This window comes from Zootoca vivipara, chromosome 16 (assembly GCF_965207765.1).
Source record: "Zootoca vivipara chromosome 16, rZooViv2.hap1.1, whole genome shotgun sequence".
Lineage (NCBI taxonomy): Eukaryota > Metazoa > Chordata > Lepidosauria > Squamata > Lacertidae > Zootoca > Zootoca vivipara.
Window position 1 is genome coordinate 38,974,018 of NC_142599.1, and position 18,268 is coordinate 38,992,285.

The 18,268-nt window shown below is 49.7% G+C and overlaps 1 protein-coding gene across 4 annotated transcripts in view; it reads left to right on the top strand.

The window, feature by feature from the left end:
- The window catches only part of ARNT (aryl hydrocarbon receptor nuclear translocator), a 33,896-nt gene that overhangs the window by 5,856 nt on the left and 9,772 nt on the right, over nucleotides 1-18,268 (top strand). For 2 of the 4 annotated variants that reach the window (XM_035098051.3, XM_035098052.3), the window contains exons 3-13: nucleotides 469-513; nucleotides 1,898-1,942; nucleotides 5,995-6,039; nucleotides 10,115-10,328; nucleotides 11,349-11,562; nucleotides 12,547-12,646; nucleotides 14,320-14,385; nucleotides 14,704-14,789; nucleotides 15,729-15,805; nucleotides 16,343-16,477; nucleotides 17,224-17,298. In XM_035098051.3, the coding sequence (XP_034953942.2) occupies nucleotides 469-513; nucleotides 1,898-1,942; nucleotides 5,995-6,039; nucleotides 10,115-10,328; nucleotides 11,349-11,562; nucleotides 12,547-12,646; nucleotides 14,320-14,385; nucleotides 14,704-14,789; nucleotides 15,729-15,805; nucleotides 16,343-16,477; nucleotides 17,224-17,298 (1,102 nt within the window). The remainder of the gene's footprint in view (nucleotides 1-468; nucleotides 514-1,897; nucleotides 1,943-5,994; nucleotides 6,040-10,114; nucleotides 10,329-11,348; nucleotides 11,563-12,546; nucleotides 12,647-14,319; nucleotides 14,386-14,703; nucleotides 14,790-15,728; nucleotides 15,806-16,342; nucleotides 16,478-17,223; nucleotides 17,299-18,268) is intronic. The other 2 variants (XM_035098053.3, XM_035098054.3) reach the window with 1 other exon arrangement.

The window sequence follows — 18,268 nt, forward strand, 5'->3', positions numbered from 1 at the left end:
AAATATCTGCTCTTATAATGACCAAGTGCTGGCACAATTCAGGGGTAGGGTAGGAGCAGGTGCCTGAATGAGCTGGGGAAAGCTGTTGGAATGAGCCTCTTTCTTCCCATCTCTTCCACTGTGGCAAAACCAGCTTGGTGCCTTGCCCCCGATATTGTTGGACTACAATTCCCATCATCCTTTATTGTTAACCTTGCTGGCGTTGGGACTGATGGGAACCGGAGTCCAAGAACAGGTACAGGGCCCCTCTTTTGCTGCCTCTGTGAAGAGTTTTGGGATGAGCTGAGACCAGGCCAGGTGGGAGGAGGTACAGTAAACCCTGTACCTAAATTTCAACATCCTTGGAGCCCTCTTGAGTTTCAAGATTCTGCTCGGCTTTCGTTTTCTTCACCTGCTGTTTGACTTGGGAGTCTGAGGGGGAGATTTGTTGCAGCTGAGGTAACAGTTGTTGTTGCTCTTGTTCTCCAGGCTCGATTTTGATGACGACGGAGAAGGGAACAGCAAATTTCTCAGGTGAGACGGACTTCCAGTGGCAAGGGACTTGGGGACTTGTGCTGAGCCAAAGCGAGAGACGGATCCGTCTTGTGAGAACGCTCATCAGAAAATAGAAGGGAGTGGGACTTGGACCATCTTTTGGGGGCTGTGCAAGAGCTGAGGTCGAATTCCATTCTCTCTGGTATCCCTGATTGTCTGGGATGACTCGTGTCCAGTGCAGGAAGCATCTCCTTCATTTACAGAAGGCTATGCTTTGCCTTAGTGATGCCACTGCATGGCCAAACTTGATAGGCTACGTAGTGCAGCAATATTGTTGTGTCTAGAGGAAGATCCCTGATGAACGTGGCTACGTAGAGCTGCAACATTATAATATCTTAAGAATGATATGTTCAGGCTGGAATGTGTGTGGAGTCTGGCGACCGAGATAATCAAGGGTCTGGAAACCAAGCCTTATGAGGAACGGTTGAGGGAGTTGGGTATGTTTAGCCTGCAGAAAAGAAAACTGAGGGGTGATAAGATAGCCATCTTCACATATCTGAAGGTCTGTCAAATGTAAGATGGAGTAAACTTATTTGCCACTGCTCCAGAGGGTGGGACCCAAAGGTGTGGGTTCAAGTTACAAGATAGGAGATTCCAGCAAAACATCTGGAAGAACTTTCTGAGGGTAAGGGCTATCTGACAGTAGAACGGACTCCTTCAGAAGGTGGTGAGCTATCATCCATTGCAGGTTTTTAAACAAGTTGGGTGGCCTCCTTTAGCTGTGATTCCTACAGTACAGGTGTTTGAACTAGATGACTCTTGGGGTCCCTTCCAACCCCACACATCTATGATTCCATGATCTAGCCTGGGAACCCTGATGAACTAGGCCACGTAGTCCTGCAACACCGTCTCATCCCATATGGGATTCCTGATGAGCTACAGCTCTGAAACAGTCACTGTTCAAAAGCTTAATCTCTTCAAGCCACAGTGTCATTGTCTGTAGGAGATCCAGACTGGCAGGCCTTCTGAGCATGTATTCGATGGTCAGTTAATTGGTTCCATAAAATTTATATACCGCTGGGCCGTAAAAACCTCAAAGCAGTTTACAAAAAGACGGATGAATAAAAATTCACCACCATACTTTCTGTTTCAAAAGAAGGCGACTAAAAGAAAAGGACTGTAGAAAGTGCCCACATAGACCTGAGCTGCTGTATTTGCAAATAAAATATTGCACATAAAACATTTATATTGCAAATAAAAAATAATATTCTTCTAAGAAATTGGAACTCTAATGATCGGGATGAAACAGTCTCCCAAGTCTCAGCAGTTGTGGCCGGGCCATTGTCCAAAGAGGCCCAGTCCGTTCCGTGCTGTTTGAAGTTGCCCTTTTCTTATCTCTTCCTTCTCCCGACTCTTCTCCTAGGTGTGATGATGACCAGCTCCCGAACGACAAGGAGCGGTTTGCTAGGTAAGGCTTCCTCCAGCGCCTCTGCCGTGCAGGAGCCATTGAGGCCCAGGCGCTGTACCATCGACATGTGGCATTCACCTGAACTCCAGGTGGCCTTTCATCCATCTCTGCCCCGGCTCAAAGCATCCCATATGACCCAGCCCTCCTTCCCTCCCTCCCTCTGCGCCTTCTCCCGCCTCCCAATCCCTCCGAAAACTCTGCCTTTGAAACAGCAAAGCAAATAGCCTCTTTCTCGAAATTTGGGATGGGGGGGTTGGCTGGAGTAATTTTCAGTTTGTTTTTAAGCATGGCTAATTAGAAGAATGCAGGTGTTCTTTCAGGGGTGGATGGCGGACTGCAAAGTCAGGGTTTTTAAAGTTATTATTACTTGTTGATTTTTAAACGGCAAAGCTCTCGGAGCAACTTGCTCCTGGGGGGAAAGAGACAGAAGGCAGGCACTGGGTGGGGAATAAGTGGCTGGGGAGAAAGAGAAGGCAAACACCAGGTGGTAAACTGAGGCAGGGGTGGGATAGGAAGCTGGCGAAAGCTTCCCAGAGGGAGAGAGGGCCCTGATGGGAAAGTGAGACATAATTTTTTTTAAAAATTAAATCCTGTGGTTTGTTTGGACCTGCCACACTGTGTCAACAGGCAGGTCAAGGAGTTTGCTCATATCCGGTTGCCTGAGGTCAGGCTGTTCTTTCAATTGAATTGCCTCATACCTGCACCCATCCAGCGACTTCTTTTTAATCCCTAGCCTGCTTCGGAACGGATTGCGTAAACGTCTTAAATTGGAGGGGGGATTTTTCTCCTCCTCCTCCTCCTCCTCCTCCTCCTCCTCCTCCTCTTCTTCTTCTAAGATAGGCATCTCTGCCTCGCTGGCAAGAGAAACTGTTGCCCACAATGGCTTTTAACACTCGCCTGCCTTGCGCAACCCTGGTTCGAAGTGAGGCCATATTGCTGTTTAAAGGTCAAAAGCCGATCTTCTTCCTTCTTCCTTTTTTTTAAAGCTGGGGAGCTCGCCCCCACCATCTGCCTGCTGTTATCTTTTGTGCCTGTCAGATGCAGGAAATCTCTGTAAGGGGCTGAGCTCTGTTGAGTCAGCAGGAGGGGCCGGTCAGCCTGGGCTCTTTTCCCAGATCCAAACCTAACCTCAAAATGCTTTCACTGATGAGTCTGGCTTGCTTCACCAGTTTTCAGCACGGCAAAGAAGTCCTTTGTGGTTTGCCCAGTAACACCAGGGCATAGCCCCACCTCCTGCATCTGGCCTGGTCCAGGAAGGATGAAAACGGAAGTCCAGAACGGTGGCAACTTGCACACATTAAACCTGTGCGGTTTTAACCTTGTGTGGTTGAAGGCCGGCCGGGTGAAATCACGCAAATCAAAAGCATGCAAGGTTCTTCCTGCATAAACAGAGCTAATAAGCTCCCTGACTTGCTTACTGTGCAAGGCCCTCTCACTGCGCCAGCTGTAGAAGCGCGAGATTTCACGAAAACTCAGGATAGCCCCACAAGATTTCGCGAGAGCAACCCAGAGCCAGTGTGCCGAGCAGGCCTTCCCTGGTAAGCAAGGCGAGAGACTGTAAAAGCTCTTTTTGTGCCAGGTTTTCCTGATGTGGAAAGAGCCTATAAACGCTCTGCCTTGCTTGTCGGGCCAGCCCTTCACAACACACCAGCTCCAAAAGCCCTGGGCAGCTGGCGTAGGGATGGCTCCATGGGTTTGAGTATACACGTTACTGTATACACGGGGGGGGGGGGGGAGGAGCTGCTCTGGCACCCAAGTCCTGCTGGCAGCCTTCCCACTCGGGCATCTGGTTGGCCATGATGCTCGACCAAAGGGATCATTAGGCCTGATCCAGCAGCCAGGCTCTTCTGATCTCCCTATGTTCTTCTAATTCATTTCGGTAATTTTTTTGATCTTGCTCCCAGAGTGGCTTACACATCGCTTTTTAACACCTCTTCAATTTCATCTCTCTTTATCGTTTCTGTTATATTTTTTAATTTTGTACTGTAAAAAGTATAACTTTTTTTATAAAAAAAATATCCTTTTTTTAAAAAAGACACAAAAGGAAAAACTGAGTGGGAGGGAGGAGGAAAAAGACAGGCTTGGGTTCAGGTTCTTCATTGCAAGTTGATTACTAGCTGAGATGCAGTGGGAACCAAAAGACGTTGCTGGCACCCAATGCAATATCCCTGCCTCCCCTCATAGCTGTTTGCCTGCTGGGGAAGGCTCCTCACAAGGTTTCTGCTTCTCAGTTCTGGTGGAGATTTCTCTGTTTCCTCCTCCTTCTGACTTCCCAAACCGCTTTGCTGGATTTGCACCAGTCGTTCAGGGGTGGCAGTGGGGCGTTCCTTTTAAAGCTGCAAACCAGGTTTCCTTCCCCCACCAAATCTAGCTTCAAACCCAGTTTTTTTTAAGATTTGAAAGTGGGAAGTGGCAGGGCTTAAAAGGCAGTCTGGATGCTACCACTGCTGTTTTAATTGGATAATTATTTGGGGAAGGTCTGCAGCTTCAGTGGCAGAACACCTGCTTTGCTTGCAGAAGGCCTTCGAAGGTAGGGAGAGGAAAAGATCCTGATCTGAGACCTGGAGAGTCAGGGTGGACAGTGCTGAGTTAGTTGGCCTGACTCTGTATAAGGCAGCTTCCTATGTTCCTGTGTTTTTAGCTGGTCCTTCCTTCAGAACTACGAGGGCTAGAATCTTAGCTTATGCTTATGGAAGCTTTGCATTCAGAAGGTCCCAGGTTCAGTCCCCACTGGGGTATCTCCAGGATAGGGCTTGGGAAAGATTCGCTGCCTAAAACCCTGGAAAGCCACTGTGGCTTGGTGGCCTTTCTTGGATGAACACTTTTAGGCTACTTGTTTTTAACACGTCCTTTATTGTCCAACTATATTTTGTATTTTGTGACATTCACAAGTTGCTTCAGGACTTCTTTGGAAAGAGACAGTCATTATTTTAAAAACTAACAGGAGGCAGTGGTTGAACCAGTTCCACCACAGGTTAAGAATTAAAAGCCTCAGGATTTTTTTCCCTTTTTAAGCCTTCACGCAGTGCTGCAAAACCGTAACTAATAGCCAATCAGTTTCCCCGCTGAGAACTTTCCATTCCATATTATTATTATTAATCATATAAGTATCCCACCTTTTCTTTTTGGGATTTGGGAATGGCGTTCATGAAAGCTTGCCTTTGCACTTCTCAACCCACATGGCTGTGTTTTGGTCACCAGCAAGGCGCTCTGCACACTTTCAGAGGCTCTCTGCCTCTCATGCCTTTGCATGTTGCAAGGGACTAACAGCTCCCCTAGTATTAGAACCAGGTCCTGGGGCTTACATTCTGGTGAGCTGCTCCAGCCTGTGGAACTGGCACTGTTCCAGGTAAATATTTGTTCCACTCTTTTGGTATGGCAGCCCCCACACATTGGAACTCCCTGCTTATTGACACATCAGGCGCCTTTACTGTACTGTTCTTGATGCCTGGTAGAAACATTTTTGTTTAGGCAAAGCCTCTCCAAGTACATAGACTTCTGTGTGTTTTACTCCAGGTTTTAGCTTAGCGCTAAATATACCGTTATTTTCCCCCTGATGCTTTCATTGTTTTATTCTTTTTGTAACATGCTTTGAGATTGAGGTTTAGTACTGTTTGTTTTACAATAATGCTCTCTCTCTCTCTCTAGTGAAATAAAAATAAATATATGCATACATACAGTGTCCTTTGTGGGGTCCTGCTGTACCGCCTGACTCGTCCTTCACTTGCTCCACACTATACTCTGGCCAGACTTTCTCCTCTTCCCTCACCTCTTGTTTTTTCTCTCTCCACCCTCATCCGTTTCTCTAACGCGGTTTGTAAGCCCCTCTGGGCGGAGACCTTTTCCTCTCACGCAGGGTATACAGCACCCAGCCTGCAGCTGGTTCCAAAATGCCAGCAAAGTCATGAAAACCACTTTCTGCTTCTTAGTGCAGATAAATTGGGTCTCCTGTTACACCCCCCCCCATATTTCCTTTCTTTTATTCCCCGTTACTTTAAAATACATTTTTTTCCCTCCCCAGTTTTAGCTTAGCTCACCCCTTTTATTTCCAGGTCTGATGATGAGCAGAGCTCAGCGGATAAGGAAAGACTGGCCAGGTAGGAGAATGGAGATTTGGTTGTGTGTGTTTTTTATTTAAGCATGGCAAAGCAGAGCTCCTTCTCCTCCTCCTCCTCCTCTTCCTCCTCTGTGACACCCCTCCCCGTCCGCCTCCTGTTAATAGTCTCCCTGCCCTCACCCGCTTCCTTCCTTAAATCGAGGTCTTGAACCCAAACACGAGACTTACCTGAAAAATCAGCACCTTTCCCGGTTTGGTTTGATGAGCGGCATGTTTGGCTCTCTTGCAGAAGCAGTGTGGGTGGCAAAATAAGGGCAATGGGTTCAGCAGCTGCATTCAAATGAACCCGGGTTCATTTCACAGTTCCAGGTGGAGCTGCGAATGTTTCATGCCTGAAACCCTGAGGAACGTCAGCAGGTTAGTGTAGACAAGGCAGAGCTGGGCGGAACAAGGGTCTGGCTTGGTAGAAACCCTTCATTCAGAGCCATGAGGACTGGATTCTTACTTTATTTTAGGGTAAGGGCTATAGCTGAGTTTCAGATCATTTGCTTTGCATGCAGAAGGTCCCCGGTATCTCCAGGTAGGACCAGGAATGCCCTCTTAAGTCTTAAATCTTGGAACGCTGTTGCCAAGTCAGTGCCGATGATACTGAGCTGGATGGACCAGCGGCCTGACTCTGTATAAGGCAGCTTTCTTTGTTCCTGCTCTACTGGCTTATGACGAAGCCGGCCTTTGTGAGGGGGTTGGCAGCTGGGATCGCTTATGCCTCATCTGGCTGCCCGATCAACAGGGGCACTTGATGGCAGGCTGGTTTTTTAATGGGGCGACCAAAAGGACCTTGGCTGCCACTCCTTAGCCGAGGTGATCCTCTGTCAAAACTGGGAGGCAGTTATAGAATTGAGTTGGAAGGGACCCCGAGGGTCATCCAGTCCAGCCCCTTGCAATGCAGGAATCGCAGCTAAAGCCTCCATGGCAGATAGCCATCCAACCTTTGCTTAAACACCTCCAAGGAAGGAGAGTCCACAAACTCCAAAGGGAGTCTGTTGCACTGTCAAACAGCTCTTTCTGTCAGAAAGTTCTTCCTGATGTTTAGTCGGAATCTCCTTTCTTGTAACTTGAAGCCATTGCCCTCCAGAGCAGGAGAAAACAAGCTTGTTCTCTCTTCCATGTGACAGCCCTTGAGATATTTGAAGATGCCTAGCATATCTCCTCTCAGGCTCCTCTTATCGCCAGTCCAAAGCCCCTGGCCCCTGGATTGCAATGCTTGGGGTGGGTGGGTGAGAGAGTCATTTAACCTACGTTAACAACAGTGCCACAGGTAGCAGTGGCAAGCGCTTTTAGAATCCTTTTTATTTTTGCAGCTTAAACTTGACTTCCGTGCTTGAGGTGGCACCTGAGTCTGAGCGTGTTGACTCTCTCTCCCTGCACCTACCTGGAAACCTTGAAATTTATTTATTGGTATCGCGCCCTTTCAGTAGAACTTGTGGGATTTCTGTTGGGGCATCTCTGGTTGGCCACTGTGAGAATCAGATGCTGGACTAGGTGGGCCCCCTTTGGCCTGATCCAGCAGCTAGGCTCTTCTGGAACCTCCAGGTCCAGAGTCAGTCTATCTCGCTTCCTAGGGGCATTTGGTGGCTGTGCAGATAGGATGCTGGACAAGACAGGCCCCCACTTTGGCGTGAATCTACAGCTGGACTCTTTTTTTCTTTTACTTCCAAACCGCTCACATCCTAGAAGAGCAAAGTCCCACCCGATGGATTGTGTTGAAGTCTTTCTTTAGGAGTGGGGGGAAGGCTTTCAGATGGCATGCAGTCTACATGGTTTTTTTTGCTGTGGGGTAGTCATAGAGATGGAGCTGGCAAGGTGAAATTTCCCTCTGGGGTGGTTCAGGGGGAAAGGCCACAATCCACAATAGATCCAGCAGATAGCAAGCACAGAGGATTGGTCCAAGCAGGATCGTAATCCTGAACATAACTGAGAGCTAAAAATTTGTCATGTCCAAACTGTAGTGGAAAGCGAGTTGGGATAATGGGAGTATAGAACCTAAGGCAGGTAGAGAGAGAGAACAGCAACAGTTTCTGCAAGGTTGTTTTTCTGTAGCGTGTGTGTGTGTGTGTTACAGCATTTCAGGACAACAAAGAAGGTCTAGAGAAAAGCACCTGTGTCCTCCAGGTGTTCTTGAACTCTCAACGCACATCAGCCCCTGCCAGGCTGACCCAGCGGTCAGGGTTGACGATGACATGGATGGGAGCTGTAGTTCAACAGTTACCTTGGAGAGCCACCCCATTCCCTAGGCGGAAGAAGCCTCCTAGGGCTGCAGCCGTCTCCCTCCCCCTTACGTCAGGTGTGGGGGAACCTCTGGCCCTTTAGATGGACTACAGCTCCCATCATCATGCCTGGCCATTGGCCATGCTTGCTGATGGGAGCTGTAGTTTGGCAACAGACTGGGAGCCGTTGTGGTGCAATGGTCCTTGTTGGACTAAGACCTTGTAGAGACCAGAGTTTGGATCCCCACTTAGCCACGAAGTAAGCACGTAGGCCAACCGCTGCCTCTCTCAGCCTCGCCTACCTCACAGGGTTGTTGTGAGGATAAAGTGGGGAGGGAGGAGAGCCATGCACTGTGAGCTCCTTGGGGTAAAGGAGGTGGGATCTAAGTGCAATCAATAAATCAGCAGTAAATTAACAGCTAGAGGGCCAAAGGTTTCGCCACGCCTGGTTTGGGGGGAGGAGAAGGCTCTTGAGGATCTGAAGGATTTCTTGTCAGGTGTCAAGATTCTCAGCTTTTTGTGTGCGCCCAATTCAACCAAAGCCAAGATCTCCCATGGTTACTCTGCGAGTCGCACTCATGCCAGGCCCCCCAAAGTCTTGTGCAGAGAAGGGATGTAGGGGGGAGCACTGGCAAGGAGTTCTGCAGAGAAGCCCATAAGTCCCCTCTGTGGAAAAGTAACTTCCTTTTTCAGCAAAATAAAAAAATTCCTTCAGTAGCACCTTAAAGACCAACTAAGTTTATATTTTGGTATGAGCTTTCGTGTGCATGCACACTTCTTCAGATATCTGGTATCTGAAGAAGTGTGCATGCACACGAAAGCTCATACCAAAATATAAACTTAGTTGGTCTTTAAGGTGCTACTGAAGGAATTTTTTTATTTTGCTTCGACTCAGACCAACACGGCTACCTACCTGTTCCTTTTTCAGCTTCACTCAGTAGCTTTGTGTATTTGTCCTAGGAAGCATGAGATCTCAGCCAAAGCTTCCCAAAAATTAGTTGTCAAGATGGACAATTCCAAGCCTACTTTTTTCATTAAAGAAGAAAAATACTTTTTCCGTCTTCACTCCACCATCCATCCAGTTCCATCTCCCATTCCATGCTTGCCACACATCAGACTCATTCCGTTGCCTCTAATCTAACCTGGTTTCTTTTTTCCTTGTAGGAAGCCCAGTGTAATCTCTTTTTTTCGAGGGGAGGAGTGTTGGAAGGGAGGGTGGCTTTCACAGTCCAACCTGTGAACATTTCCTTTAAAGTGGCCTGTTACCTCATTGCCATGCCTGAGGGCCTGGTTCACACGTAACACTAAACTGTGGTTTGCTTAATCACAGGTTGACTATGCGTTGCCCCAACAAACTGTGGTTTGCTTCTCCAAAGCTCAGCTTGTTTCTCAGCTACTGAGATCCAGAGGCAGCCTGTCTCGATGCTTAGGGGCCTCTGGCCACCGTGAGAACAGGGTGCCAGACCCCATGGGCCCCCAGTGGCCTGATCTGGCTACAGGGCTCTTCTCATGCTCTCAAACTCTGTGTGCTGTGAGCATCCCAAAGGCACCTAACTGGCTGCCCATTGCCAGAAGCAGAACCCTGCGCCCAATCGTCCTTTTGGCTCCAAGTGCAGTCAAGCTGCTTCTATGGTTGTTCCTGTTTTGAAGCGGACGGAAGTTTCTCTTGCACCTTTCCTTCCCCTGTTGCATGTCCAGCATGAGAGTTTTGCAGCCTCTAACCACGATTCTTGGCCCCGCATCCATTACTTTCCCCCTCCTCCTCTTGTGCGGCTGTGCGCAGGGTTGGCCACTGGAGCCTTGTGAACTAACCGGCCTGCCTCCTTTCGCCCTTCCGCCATCCTGCAGGGAGAACCACAGCGAGATCGAGCGCCGCCGGAGGAACAAGATGACGGCCTACATCACGGAGCTGTCGGATATGGTGCCCACCTGCAGCGCCCTGGCCCGCAAGCCGGACAAGCTCACCATCCTGCGCATGGCCGTCTCGCACATGAAGTCCCTGCGGGGCACCGGGAACACCTCCACCGACGGCACCTACAAGCCCTCCTTCCTCACCGACCAGGTACAGGCGCACCCCCCCCCCCACTTAACGCAGGGGTTACACGTGCAGGGCCTTTGTGTGCATAAGTGGGGAACTCCCTCTAAATGCCCTCTCTGCCGCGATATCTCCAACCCAGAGCAAAAATACTTGATCCAAAAATATCCATAAATAAAATCGAAGCTCTAGGAGGCTGGAGGATGTGTAAAAAAATAGTGGCAGCTGCTGCTGCTGCCGCATCAGCTGTTAGGCGGGGATGCTGAGCAGCCTAAACAAATCCCTGCTGTGCCTCTGGTACCTTTGGGGCTTCCTCCACCCTCCCTGACATCCTCTTTGAGCTCTCCTCGTGTGCCACTAGGACTCTCCGGCTTTCTCTCACTATTTCCGGGTTTGAATTGAATTGGATTCCCCCCCAGTATATATTTGGTCACATGAGAGTCAATCATCCCGGACCGCTGGTCCTGCTACCTAGGGATGATGGGAGCTGCAATCCAACAACGGCTGGGGACCCAAGTTTGAGAAAAACCAGTGAAGGTGTCAGACCAGGACCTGGGAGAGCAGGGTTTGAATCAGCCAGGAAGCTCACTGTGGGGGACCTCTCTCAGCCTCACTTCCCTCGCAGGGTTGCTGCGATGATAAAGTGGAGGAAGAGGGAAACTGTGTTCGCCACCTTGAGGTCCTTGGAAGAAAGGTGGAGTACAAATGTAATAAATGATTTTCCACGTAAGGTTGGGAGAGACTCGCTCTCTCAATCCCCAGAGACCCCTCTGGCTGTCAGTATAGACAGCGCTGGTCTAAGTGGGGAAATCATGGGTTTGGCTTGGGGCAAAGTAGCTTCCAGTGTTCCTATTCAGAGTCATGAGGACTAGAATCTTGAGTTTATTTTCCGGGAGCCATTCCTCGGGGGTAGAGCACAGACTTTGCATGCAAAAGGTCCCAGGTCCAATTGCTGGCCTCTCCAGGTAGGGATGGGAATGCCTGCTGCCAGTCAGTGTGGACACTACTGAGCTTAATGCTCTGCCATCTCTCCCCCTCTCTCTGCAGGAGCTCAAACACTTGATTCTGGAGGCGGCCGACGGGTTCCTCTTCATCGTGTCCTGCGAGACGGGCCGGGTGGTCTACGTCTCCGACTCCGTGACACCCGTCCTGAATCAGCCCCAGTCCCAGTGGTTCGGCAGCACCCTCTATGACCAGGTGCACCCCGACGACGTGGACAAGCTGCGGGAACAGCTCTCCACGTCAGAGAACGCCCTCACGGGTGAGCTCGGCCATCCTGCCACCACCATCCCAGTCAGCGCATGTCCTGTAACTTCCTGCTGAAATCCTGTTAGCATTTCATAACCGTGGATGTCTCAGGGTTTATTCTTTGTCCTGCTTTTTAGCGCAGGAGTGCCCTCCGTTCCACTCAGAATGGCAACAGTGCAGTCACCTTGGGGAAGCAGAACCCAATACCACTTGCTGGAAACCGCAAGAGGGCAGAGTTGCTCTTGAACTCAAATCCTGCTTGCAAGTTTCCCACAGGCACCTGGTTTGCCACTGTGAGAACAGGATGCTGGACTGAATGGGCCGTTGGCCTGATCCAGCTCTTCAGATCTTCCTATCGAACCTCCATGTCCTGATCCAGCAGGGCTCTTCTGAGGTTTTTACGTTGCAGAATACACCTGCTGTTGGGGACTGGCAGTGTGCTGCTGAGGGTGCATTGGCGGGGAGAGGGCTGGAGTCTGGCTTGGGAGAGGCGGTCAATGATCTGTGGGGACCTGTGTCAGCCAGGAGGCAGGAGTCAGAGGCAGGGGAATCTCCAGAGATGGAGGGTAGAGCACAGGATGGGTTGGAAGAAGAGGAGGAAGAGGCAGGTCAGGCAAGTGAAGAACCACTGTCTCCAGAACCAGGAGGGAATTGAAAAGGGAGGAGCAGGGGAAGTTTCCACGCAGGCATAATCTCTGGCTGTGTGCGCACAGCCCATTGGGAGCAGGTACATAAACTGGAGAGGAAGTGATTCCCTGTTGCTGCAACTGCTCCATAGAGCGTAAACCAGAGAATGCTAGTGCATGGTTATTGGGAGCCTTAGAAGCTACAGTGTGTCCACTTTTGACAGTCAATTCTTAACGGCCTGCCATGTGTGCATGCCTTTTGCTGGGGGGTGCAAAAAAAACCCCAACAACCACCTTGAAAATTAGGTTTCTCCTGAGCAGAACTCCCCTCACATTTTTGACTGTGACAATGGCGATTTCCTGTTTCCCAGGTCGCATCCTGGACCTGAAGACGGGGACCGTCAAGAAGGAAGGCCAGCAATCCATGCGGATGTGCATGGGATCCCGGCGGTCTTTCATTTGTCGGATGAGGTAGGATGGGGGTCCTCGGTTCCGAGTACAAAACCCACATGTCATTTCTGCATGAGCTGGACGTAAATAAGGACCGCAAACAAGGAGAAATGTCACGGCCTGCTTGGGATGCAGTGCCAGAGCGTGATTTGGCAAAACATGAGCAGGCCCCAGAGCCCAGGATCACTGGAAACTATATTATACTGAGTCAGACCTTTGGTCCATCTAGACCAGTGCTGTCTACACTGACGGGCAGAGGCTCTCCAGGGTTTCAGGAAGGGGACATTCCCAGCCCTACGTAGAGGATTGAAGCTGGCACTGAGTATGGTTCTGGTTATCTGACCATGTTAATGGGTATTCTAGAGCTGGGGAGAGGGTTAGGGAAGGGCAAATGAAAGGATCCAGAATGCTGCAGGGCTGCAGTAGCTCCTCTAGCAGAATCTATAGCTTTTTAGTTTAGGGGAAAGTGAGAGGGGCAGGCTAAGAGGCCTTGGTGCGATGCAATAGTACACTATGGTGCTTTGGAAGTGTATTATAGCTACCGTATTTACTCGAGTCTAATGCACCATCAAATCTAATACCTCAATTTTCAGAACCGTGAAACCCCAAAAGAAGTATTTGCCGGCAAATGTATATGTGCTAGCCGAATCTAACGTGCACCTTAATTTTCACAACGTAATTTGGCCAAAAAAGGTGAGCATTAGATTCAAGTAAATACGGTAATAAATTCATTGCTGAACTTTCAGAAAAGAAGAGATTGTTCAAGGCCATGTTTCTGTTAAGAAATGTGCAAAGCAACGTAGTATATTAAAAATTTACTTCTACACCACTGGTTCATACCCAGGTCAGGGAACAAACCTTGAAATAAAAATGCAACCCTGAGAAAATCCAAGCAAAGCTTCCAATCGGGCCCCGGTTTATGTAGAAAATCTGTTGCGCAGAAGGACAGCCCCACTAACCACTTGTTCAGCGAACTCCCAAATCTGTATATCAATAGTATTATTATTATTATTTTAAAGCCTCCTGCTGTAAAATATAAATGGATTGGGGAGACTTTGAAATGAGTGTTAATTCACACACTCGTTGCTGCTCTGTGGGTGAGGAGGAAGGAGAGAGTATTATTATTAATACTGTATTCAGTTTGTCAGTTGCCTGATATGTAGCAGTCTCCAGGTGGCTTACAGCAAATTTAAAAACATACAGGGGTGTTAAGTTCTGGGCAGGGGTGGGGTGGGGGGTTCCTGCTCCAGCTTTCTCCCCTTCGGCCTTAAAAGTCCCCAGAAATGGCTAGCTGTCACATTCATAGGCAGCTGCATTGTTTTTGAATAAAAGTTTCTGGAAACCACAGGAGCGGAGAGGGCTCTTGTCCTCAGTTCCTGCTTGTGGGCTTCCCAGAGGCATCCGGTCAGCCACTGTGAGAACAGGATGCTGGACTAGATGGGTCCCTGGCCTGATCCAGCAGACTCTTAGGTTCATGAGCAAAAGCAGCCACAGCATGGCTTTTGGGAGTGCTCCCTGGCCAGGTTGCATGGAAACAAATCTGTGTAGATCTGCTGCAAGGAAGCAGGCGAAGGGCTGTGGGCCAGCTTGGTCCCTAAGTGAAGATACAAACGCCTTGCACGGGGCGGGAGGAACCAGAATCTTTGGGTGAAAATGGAGGTAATGTGAGTTTGTTTCTGTTCTTCGCTCCACAGATGCGGCAACGCCACGGTGGATCCAGTCTCCATGAACCGCCTCAGCTTTATGAGAAACAGGACCCGGTAAAACTGGTTGTTCAGGGAGCCAGGGTTTGGTTGGCTGAGAAGGGGTAGCGAGCAGCCCAATGTTAGCTTCATGTGGCAAAGCGGAGTATTCAAACTCTGATCTTCCACGTCCTAGTCTGATACTCTAACCACTATACAACCGCTGCCTCTCACATTTGTTTAATCAGTGCCAGGGGGTAGAGCTGAGGTTTTTGTTGGCAGGTTGCTTTGCTGAGTGTTCTGGTGGACTCTCATCCCCACCCCACCCCACCCCGCCCCAGTAAGATCAGCAAATGCAACCCTGGCAACATATTTCTATCTGTTCCCTCCTTCCAGGAATGGGTTGGGTGCTGTGAAGGATGGCGAGCCTCATTTTGTCGTGGTCCACTGCACAGGCTACATCAAAGCCTGGCCACCAGCAGGTAACCTCACCTGAATGTCTCATTCTGGAAGACCCCCCTTTTTAATGTTTCTGCTAATTCATTTATTTCCTGCTACTTTGAAGTCCTGTTCTTCTAAAAACCAAGTGTTATAGGTTTTTTTTCAGGGGGTGGGGGTGGGAAGTCTAGACGATGTTCATGGGCCCCTTCCAGGCCTATGATCTTGTATCCAGTGGGTTTAGAGTCTAGTAGAAGAGGCCACTGAACTGCTTAGACAAGTTTCTTCTCAAGATTCCAGTTTCAGCTGGCCACTGAAGTACTGCCATTCACATGTCCAAAGAGTGGGCTTGGTTGGGGGTGTTTTGGCTGATGGTGGAAGCTGGAGACCCAGAGGATTGTCCTGCTCTGTGCTGGATCCAAAGCTACGATTTGATAATCTTGCTGGGAACTTAATGAGGAGGCAATATCTGCTGGAGTTTTAATGCTGTGAGCCCCTCCATCCTATGCTCAGGTTGCATCTATGCATAAATAAAACCATTCATCATAATTTACTCAGATTTTCTTTCCCTTGTTTTAATTTTTCTTCTACATAACTGTCAATTTTCCTTTCTGGGTTTCCTTCACTTCCCTCTTACCCTCATCTTTTGCTTTTTATTCACTAGCAATTTTTACTGCCTCCCTTCCTCTTCCCATCTGTCACTTGTTTTCTCCCTCCTTTCCCATAGCAAGATACCCACTAATTTTACCCCGCAAGCGTTTCCGCACGGAGACCCCCATTTTCAAAGGCTTCCAATTACCCATTGGTTCAGAAGTGTTTCACACAATGCTGGTCCCTCTCCACCTCCACCAAATTTCTCCCACTCTACCAGCCTCATGGGGTCAATAACATATATATATATTTAACCCAATAAGACCAGAACCCACCTTTGGGAAAAGCCTGTCCTGGCTCCGAGCTCAACTCCTCCTTCTTGCCACCCACAGGGGTCTCCCTCCCAGATGATGACCCAGATGCTGGGCAGGGGAGCAAGTTCTGCCTGGTGGCCATCGGCAGGCTGCAGGTGAGTTAGCCTTTCCCTCAAGTCCCAAAAGGACGCGGGCACCAGGTTGTCATCGATTGCTGAGCCTTCTTCGTACCTTATCGCAGCAGGTGTCCTTATCTGAGAGCCTCAAAAGCCGGACCACAATTACTCTCTCCGGTGTTGCTCCAGGGCTTGCCTGAGGCCACTTTCATAGAATCGTAGGAGAGTTGGAAGGGCACCCTAAGGGCCATCTAGTCCAACCCCCTGCAATGCGGGAATCATGGCTAAAGAATTCCCATGAGATGGCCAGTTTGGTGAGCGCATGGCAGAGATTAGGGCCATTTTCCCCAGTCCCTCGCCTCTCCCAGCTCTTAGGGAGAATCCACTGCCGAAGGAGAGCAATAAGAGAAATAATCAGGGGCCTTCTGCAGAGTTTCCTGCCTCCCCTCCCTTGCTGACTCACCGTCTTACAGGGGAAAGGGCTGTCTCTCCTCCAAGCGGGAAGCCCAATCCCTCCTGCCTAGCCCCCTCTCTGTAACCGGCCCCTAACACCGTGGCGTCTCCCTTCCCTTGCAGGTCACGAGCTCGCCCAGCTGTGTGGACATGAACACTGTGTGCCAGCCCACCGAGTTCATCTCGCGGCACAACACCGACTGCCTCTTCACCTTCGTCGACCACCGCTGCGTGGCCACCGTTGGCTACCAGCCGCAGGTGTGGGGAACTGGAGGAGGGGCTTCCCAGTGAGAGCTGGGTGCAAAAGCCCACTTAGTCCAGCATCCTGGACAATATCATTTATATATAAGTGCTGGGGCTAGAATACACCCTTCCTTAACTCCCTTTGTGGCTTGTACAGATCCTGTAAGTTGTCCATTTGTAGAGCGCGCACCTTTCATCACAGTATCTTTGTATAAGCATTTAATCAAGTACAGCAGTCTTTTGTCTATACTTGAGGAGTTCAGCTTATCCCCAGAGTCTTACTCGCGAAATTGAGTCGAACGCAGCTTTCAAATCAATGAAAGCTGTGTATAGCATAAAATGTTCTGGGGACAGTCCCCGGATTTACAAGTCAATCCTCTGACAAAATCCTATCATTCCTACTGAATTTGAAAAGTGTCCCTGGATTCATTGAAAAAAATCTGGTTTTTGCAGGAGCCAGTCATATGCCTCCAGGAAGGTAGGGAGGGAATGCAAGAGCCCTGCCTCACTATTACTCATAAGAACTTAAGATGTGTTTGACTGCTGGGTTGGGCCACAGGGGGGGGGGGCCTCCTGGCCTAGCATCCTGTTCTCACAGTGGTCACTCAGATGCCCCATAGGGGAGCCCACAAGCAGGCCCACATGCAACAGCAACAAAACTCCCCACTTGCTATTCTCAGCAACTGGTATTATTCAGAGATAACCTGCCTTCAACAGTGGCATTCTGACTCCCTCTCTCTCTCCCCCCCCCCCCAAATTAGGAACTCTTGGGAAAGGATATTGTTGACTTCTGCCACCCGGAAGACCACCAGCTTTTGAGGGACAGCTTCCAGCAGGTAAACCGGCCACGAGTCCATGACTGATTCAGGCTGGCATGTGCTCAACAACCCAGCACACACCTCTTGGAAAACACATTTTGAACGCCGTCGGAGCAGGCAGGGGGAGCCTCGGGCCCTCCTGAGGTTGCTGAACTACAACTCCCACCCTGCTCGCTTGGCCACGCTTGCTGTCAGGGCTGGTGGGAGTCGTAGTTCAGCAAGATCCAGAGGTTGCACACATGCCTGCCTTATAGACCAATCCGTTCCCCGGTCTGGAGCCAAACTTCAGGCCATCTTTCCAAAGCCCCGGGAGGGAGGGGAAGCTGGCTTTTCACGACCTTCACAATCCTGCATTCCACCCCATAACCATCAACATCTGCGTAAAATGGAAATAAATACCTGCCAGCTGCAGAAATGCCTTTTCAGCTCAAGGGCCGCAGTCCGTTCTTGGCAACCTTCCGGGGGCCACATGCTGCTGGTGGGTGGGGCCAGTGTCAAAAGTGGGTGGGGCCAAGGACATAAATTTGAGATCTGTAGAATAGATTTTTTTCCTACACACCCACACAGATGCCTCTCTGTCTTCTGTCCACGTGAGCGAAAGGCAGGATCAGAGTTCGAGGAAACATCTCCAGCCAGGCAAAACCACCTTTGGGATGCAAAGCAGGGGTGATGAGAGGCATAGGGGGAATCCCTGCCCCAGGGAAAGCATCTTCCAAAATCCCAGGCAAGGAGGAATTGTAGCCAGTGGTGGTATTACAAGAGGGCAGGCATCTCTTGCACTAGCCCCCTTTGCTGACATTTTTTAGAAAGCTGAAGTGGGGGCTAAGATTGGGAGGTTCCAAAGTGGCGGAGCTTTTGGGGGGGTTCTTCTGATCCTGGGTCTTAGGATAAGCACTGCCCTTTCAGGAACTGGATTTCTTGCGGGGGGGCTTCCTTTCCGCCCCTCTGCTGTGGCTGCTGCTCTTGCCGGCGTAAAACCAAAACAAAC